The sequence below is a fragment of the Lactuca sativa genome, chromosome 8, assembly GCF_002870075.4.
Source record: "Lactuca sativa cultivar Salinas chromosome 8, Lsat_Salinas_v11, whole genome shotgun sequence".
Taxonomy (NCBI): domain Eukaryota; kingdom Viridiplantae; phylum Streptophyta; class Magnoliopsida; order Asterales; family Asteraceae; genus Lactuca; species Lactuca sativa.
Window position 1 is genome coordinate 5,019,090 of NC_056630.2, and position 7,702 is coordinate 5,026,791.

General features: G+C 29.2%; 1 protein-coding gene across 1 annotated transcript; it reads left to right on the top strand.

Moving 5' to 3' along the window:
- Nucleotides 1-328: 328 nt before the first annotated feature.
- Nucleotides 329-2,663, top strand: LOC128127635 (protein FAR1-RELATED SEQUENCE 5-like). Its single transcript, XM_052766287.1, has 5 exons — nucleotides 329-458; nucleotides 534-638; nucleotides 821-1,637; nucleotides 1,706-1,964; nucleotides 2,100-2,663. The coding sequence occupies exons 1-5, from the start codon at nucleotides 329-331 to the stop codon at nucleotides 2,661-2,663; spliced, it is 1,875 nt and encodes a 624-aa protein (XP_052622247.1).
- Nucleotides 2,664-7,702: the final 5,039 nt, after the last annotated feature.

A 7,702-nucleotide genomic window follows, 5' to 3' on the forward strand; every position in this document is an offset into this window, starting at 1 on the left:
CCAATTTTATATTTGTATGATTTGTGATTTCAGAAATCAAACATCATCTTTTGTTGAGACATCCAATTCAGCAATCAAAGATCATTTGTTGTTGAATTTGTTTGAGCTAGAAAACAATTTAATCTATAATATGTTGTTTGACAATGTATCACCTATTTCATTGTTTGTTTTTTAACTTTTCATTTAATCATTATGTTTTTCAGCAATATGTCATCTGTTTTCTTTTGATTAACATCTATTTGCTTTTCATTAACATCATCTTAGTGATAAGTTCATGAGACTGCATGTTATTCTTATAGAATATTTTACATACATTGATATATCAATAATGATAACAGTTATGGATGATTTGGATATGCATGACATCGAAAACAATCATCTTGATGAAGAAAATCATCAGTTCGGTTATACTGATTCAGAGTTTCTTCATAACGAGGAAAATCAATCGGAAACCAAAGGTAATCATTGTTTTCATTGTTATTTGCATATAACACATTCAATTTTTAATGTAGTAACAATTATGTATGATTTAGATATGAATGACATCGGAAATGATCATTACGATGAAGAAAATCATCAATTCAGATCTGGTGATTCAGAGATTCTGGATAATGATGGAAATCAATTGGAAATCCAAGGTAATTCTGTTACTGATATCGGTTATTCTTTATAGAATGATGTTGGTGATAAGTTCATGTTACTGCATATTATGCTTTATAGAATAATGCACATATAAGATTGTGGTTTTTTATGATTACATTTATATGAATGCAAATTATTATGATTATATGTTAACATGGTAGTATATTCTTTTTTATAGTTCAAAGTGACAATGTTGCAGCAGAATATGGATCTTGCAAAGAATTCATTGGAGCTGATGGTTCTTTATTTTGGATTCCAGTGGTTGAACCTGGTTGGATACCTACTTTGGGTTCAATTTTTAAAGATATAAAAGATGCTATTAAGTGGTATAAAGGATATGCATTAAGATCTGGTTTTAATATTAGAAAATCAACAGAGAGGAAAAAGAGTGGAATCATAACTTCGAAATATTTTATATGCAATAGAGGGGGATTGCCAAACACTTCTATCTTAGACACAATTAGTGATGATCATAATAAGCAATTGAGAAATAGTAATTGTAAACGCACAAATTGCAAAGCTTTTGTTGCATTCAAAGCTATACCACATTCTTCAGAAGTTTACCTGTGGCGCTTTGAACAACAACACAACCATAAATTGATCAATCAAGATTGTATGCATCTTTCAAGAGCTAAACGTCAGTTGAGTGTTGTTGATCAAGCTTTTATACATAAGCTTTCGAGTGCAAAGGTGGGGGCAACTACAACATATAGACTAATGTGCGTTATAAAAGGAGGATGTGAATTTGTTGATGGACTAGAGATAGATTGGAAAAATTTTACAAGGGATATAAATTGTCACATCGGGGGAACTGATGCAAATTTGTTGATTACAAAGCTTCAGAATCGTAAAGAGAATGTTACAAATTTTACATACGAATACAGATGTGACAAGAAGCAGTTAAATGCTCTCTTTTGGGTTGATGACACTTCAAAACAAAACTATGAGTTATTTGGGGACGTTGTTTCGTTTGATGCAACATATCGTACAAACAGGTATTTATTATAGAAATATAAACATTTTTAGTTATATATTCTAATGATATTTTTTTGTGTTTTTTTAGGTATTGTATGGTATTTGTACCTTTTACTGGCATTGATAATCACAAAAGGTGCGTCACTTTTGGAGCTAGTTTGTTGTGTAGAGAAGATACAAATTCCTATATTTGGTTACTTCGGTCATTCTTGAAGTGTTTTGGAAAAGCACCAATCATGGTCGTGACCGATCAAGATCCAGCAATGAAAAAAGCTATTGAGATAGTATTTCCATACACAAAACATAGATTTTGTATGTGGCATATCACAAGTAAACTTCCATTGAAGGTACTAACATTATTGTTATATTCTTATCAGAATATTAAATGAAATATTTTTTGTAATTAGGATAATAGATTAAATGAAATGCCTTTTTATACTATATTATATTCTAACAGAATAATATATGAATTGTTTTTGAAGGTAAGCTGGGAAACAATGAATGAATCAGATTTTAAGGCGGACTTCAATAGTATAGTATGGGACTCCAAAATTGTTGTCAATGATTTTGAAATGAGATGGGATGCATTAATGGTAAAATATAAGTTGCAAGACAATAAATGGATGAAAGATATGTTTGATTTGAGAAGCAGTTGGATTCCAGCCTATTTTAAAGATGTACCGATGTCAGGTCTAATGAGAACAACTTCTCGGTCAGAAAGTGAGAATTCAGCATTCAATAGGGTATCGCATCATGGTTATACGTTAAACAATTTTATGAATGCTTTTGAGTCTGTTATGGAAAGGCAAAGGAATAATCAGATCAAATTTGATTTTGATACATCTACTATAATTCCAATCATCAAAACACCTCTTGAAGATATGGAGAAACATGCATCTATGGTATACACCAGGACTATTTTTCTCATGGTGCAGAGGGAGATTCTTCATTCACTTGTTTCTTGTTCACAGAAGAGTGTTACATCAGGTGTTGTTTCTGACATATGCATTGTCAAACATAAAAGGACAAATATATCAAAGAAGTAGGTAGTAGTTGAGAAAAAAGAAAAGGTTGACATCGATTCTGAATGGAATTTTAACACAAGTGAAGGTGATTTTGAGGTAATGTTGACATTTTAGAATATACTTAATATTCTAATAATTCTGAAAAAATATTCTAATTTTTCTTTTTTGAATATGCTTATTATGCTAATACTTTTTGAAACAGGTTGAATTCAACAGAGAAGATCTAACGGTGAAATGTTCATGCATGCTTTTTGAGCGGTTTGGAATTTTTTGTAGACACATCTTCTGTATTCTAAAGATTTATGACATACAAGAGATTCCGTCAAGATACATTCTTAAGAGATGGAGAAGAGATATTATCCCCACCACAGTTTTGAAAAGGACGTTTAGATATAGTGATTCGTCTGGAAATGTTGAGAAGGTTGCATACAAAGCTTTTTCCATGCTTGATCAATGCCTGTCTTCATTAAGTAATGATGACAAGAAGTTAGAAGAGTTCATGCAGAAGCTTGAAGTTTTTATGACTGATATTGGTGAACAAGGTGACAAAGTACCGGTTACAAAAGAAGATCATATTGATAAACTTTACGGAGCTACTACGAATCCTGAAGTTGTTGATGTTGAAAATCCACCTATGGTGAAGAATAAAGGTTCTGGTACAGGAAAACGTTTAAAAAGTGCTTTGGAGAAGGCTACTATTCAAGGTAACAAGCAATCAAGATCATGCAAAACATGTGGGGTTAAAGGGCATAATTCAAGGAAATGTTTGACATTGTTGAATAAATCCAAGGTACAAAGTGCATAGTTGTGTCTAGAAATATATTTCGATTTTTTTTCGTATTTCAATAAAGTTCAATAATACCATATAGATAAAAGTTTGACTTTTTTAGTTTGGATATTTTTCTGTTGTTTTGGTTTGTGATGATGTATGAGACATTTGGGTTGTGATGATGTGTTATACATTTGAGAACATATTGATTCTTCTAATATTTTCAATCTTTAATTTTTTGAAGTATATACGAATGATTGCAGTATAATGCTTTGTTATCAAAATATTATAATACAAGATTATGCATGTAAGAATGTTATATAGGTATATGCAACATCTAATATTATTCTAATAGAATATTGATGCCATTATACATTATTCTATTAGAATATTCTACCATGGTCATTAAGAAGTGATCATAATACCTACTATACATTAAGCATTAATCACCTAATAAACCATATCATTAAGAAGTGATCATAATACCTACTATACATTAAGCATTAATCACCTAATAAACCATATCAAGTTTCTTACATAATACTAGGCATCATTTTTTTGTCTAATTTGTTCAAAATAATACAGATATTAGAAAAGGAATTGTTGTTAAGTCACCATAACTACATTTATAAAATTCCAAACTTCTATCAAATTCTATTACCCATTTCCAATTCATCCATCCTTTGGATACCTTCCTCTAACATCTTTTTTCTAGTCGCATGATCAAATTTTCCAAATTCGATTGCCTCTTTGATAACTCTTTCCTTGTGGTTGTTGATTTCATGTGTAGCAATCTTAACAGCATATAAGGCACGTAATTTTACAAATTGAACAGCTTGCACATCACTGCCTTTTTCCATTTCCACATTCCACTTTCCTTGCTTTTCTCCACAATATTTTTCCATATGTCTCATTAAAAGTGCTCCATTCTCTGTTGTTAACTCCTTTGTGTTCCAGTCAATTTTCATCATCTTCACTGTTGTTGATCGCAAACCTTCGATATTATTGATGATAAATGTAGTTTTCTCCAAATATCGTATAAAGTACAATTTCTGCAATGTATATTAACAAAATTACATTATTAAATATATTATATTGTAAATTTAATACAATTAATAAAAGTAAATGAAAACTTACTAATGATGATGGTGTCATTCCATAAGTTTTTTCTAACGATTTTGTTTGTATGCTGTCTATAATATGAACTTGTGGATATGTTAGGTTGAAAACAACAGCATACATCTGATCACCGTTATGTATTGGGAAAACCACCTGCAATTCCAACAAATTCATCAAAAAGTTAACATAATTCCTATCTTTTAATAATGTAATATTTTAATTAATAAAATATTCTTACGAGTTTAAGATCATTGAAATCTACATTTGCCTTGACATTAGATAGAAACTTATCAACACGAGTCTCAAAAGTTAAAAAACGTTCGTCAAAAGATTTAGTTTCATCTAACAACTCAGAACTCTGTAAACATAGAAAAACAGAAAAATTAGAATATCTTGTTACAATTTACAACTAAAATATAGAAGTTCCAATTGTAAAAGAATTTACCATAATTTTGGTATTGAAGAACAGGCGGTATGGTTTACTTTTTGATTTTTGTTCCTCGTAATTTAGAACAGCAGCCCAAGAATCAATCACACGATGATTTATAACATGTTCAGGCCTCATGCTCTCAAAATCCTGTCTATGCATAATCTCTCCCGTATTTGTTTCAAAAAGTACCTCCCTTAATTTTAAACATGAACAAAAAATATGTCATCAACATTAGAATAAATATACACATGTATTATACCAAGAGTTAGTGACTTACATTTTATTTTTCTCCTGTGCACATCTTATTAGAACCTGAATCAAAAGAACATTCTGCAAATCGATTCTATCAAATAATTTCACAGCTTTATCCATATATGGTGATTTGTAAGAACTTATATAATTCTCCCCTGTGTCACCATTTTGAGATTCAAGCCTTTCATCACCATTTTGAGATTCAACCCTTTCATGTGATCCCTTTTTTTTGTTTTCATTGTTTTGATTATCTGCACTTGAAAAAATAGGATCTGAAAATAACTTAATGAACTTCTCTTTCAATTCATTTGTTATATCGACATCTCGGAACTTTGATATACAATCAAAAACAATTCCATACATGTCCTCCTTTATTGATGAAACTTTATTGAACATCTTATCAAAGTTATCTTTATATTCCTGAAAAATAATAAAATAATATAATTATGAGCATGTAATATTTTATCATCTCAGAATATCTAGAATATTTACTATGAACCATAAGCATGTAATATAAGAATATCCAGATTTTTATAAAATCATACTTTAACCTAATATAAAAATACATTAGAATATTTTTCTTATAATAAGTTACGAAATAATTAAAATATATTCTAAAACATAATTTAATAATATATTATACTTCGAATATACCTCAATACGTGTGTCCTGATTTTCATTCTTCTCAAGTTCTAAATTTGAACTTTGTTCAATTAGATTCCCAACCCCAAATCCACCAGCTTCAATCTCAAAAGATTGTCTTTCCTTCAACTTATCTGTTGTCCACATCGTAACTAATGGTGTTTTACGTTCTATTTTTTGGAGCTTGCATTCAATTTCATCACAGTAAATTAGCTGCATTATTTCAACATCATATTAGATACCCATTTTTAAGAAAAAAAAATAAGTATATGAAAAAACATACCAATAGCAACAACATCGGGCCTTTATAATAACACTTGGGGTCGTCTGGATGCCATCTCCCTTTTGAATTTTTCACACAGTACAACAAATATGCACACCAATCGATTTTAGAAATGTCATCTACTTCAACAAGTGCTCTAACTGGAACTAAGTTGTTTGTCCCCATAGGAATGGGTTCTGCAAACGTATTAACGAATAAAGCTATGAAACCCAGCTTGAAATTCATATCCACTTGTTCGGATTTTTGAATAATCTTCTTGTAATTTGTTGCATTTGCCTTTCCATCCTCAAGTTCCTTCATCCATCCATCAAACACTTGATGATCTTCACTAACCTTGTCCAAATCAAATAAGCTTTTTCCAGTTTTGGGTAAACCAAACACTTTATGAATTTTTTCCTTTGTGATCTTTATTCTTTTTCCTTTAATCAGAATACTGTTTGTGCCTTCATCGTAATGCTTAAGCACAAAATGGCAAAGTTTTAAGGGAATACTCTTAATGTTGATCTTCAAAAAGGCTTTAAATCCCATCCGTTTCACCTAATCTTTTTGTTCTGATGTCAAAGAAATTACAGCATCTGTCATCAATCCAGGTGTTGATCTAGTGTTTATTGAAGGCAACTCCTTCAATATATCTTTCACAGTCTTTTGCTCTTTCACGGTTTTTTGTTTCTTTATTGCTGCACGATTGTCCCCACTATTCGTCTTCCGTTTTCCTTCTTTAATCTTTGTCACTACAAAGTAATATTCCAAACAGAATATTATACATATACACTTATTATATCAGAATATTCTATGAAATTTAATCCAAAAATACTATATCATCTAAGTAAAATGTAGATATTTATTCAAAATATATTATTTATAAAAATTTAAACTTGAATTGTAAAGTATAAAATCATAATGATGTAAAATGCTTATGCTAACTCTAATTGTAAATGCATAATCAATAATAACAAATATGAATTTTATCTATATATGACATTCTTGCTATTAGAATAACATTAATACACAAGATATTATAGTACAAATACAATAATTGATGATATACCTTTTTTTTCTTTGGCTTTTGGTGTTGTAGTGGCTGATTCATCAATAAGCTTCAATGATTTTCTTCTTTCAATTAGTTCGTTCGGCTATTGAAGTTTTTTCATGAGTTTTATCCATATACAACCTTCTTGCTGTTTATTGTCATTTTCATAATCAAATTAGGAAATAATAATTGATTTATCATATCCAAATATCTAGAGTAACATTTAAAAATATTCTACTAGAATAAGATTAATAGAACATAGAAAAACATTAATAGAATATAGAATATTTTATTTGTAATACATAGAATAACATAAACAAATGAGATAAATATTTTATTAGAAAATATTGAATACACAATATATCATTTATTCTTTTATATTTTATTATAATACATAGAATAGTTTATTAAAGTATATAGAATAACATAAACAAATTAGATTAACAATTAAAAATATTATATTAGAAAAAATTAATAGAATATAGAAAAACAATAATAGAATATAGAATATTTTATTATAATACATAGAATAACA

Bases quoted from the DNA above. Each gene is read 5' to 3' on its own strand.
- LOC128127635 (XM_052766287.1), top strand. From the start codon at position 329: ATGATAACAGTTATGGATGATTTGGATATGCATGACATCGAAAACAAT. The intron at 459-533 runs GTAATCATTGTT...TGTATGATTTAG, and splicing joins AAATCAATCGGAAACCAAAG to ATATGAATGACATCGGAAAT. The intron at 1,965-2,099 runs GTACTAACATTA...TTGTTTTTGAAG, and splicing joins CAAGTAAACTTCCATTGAAG to GTAAGCTGGGAAACAATGAA.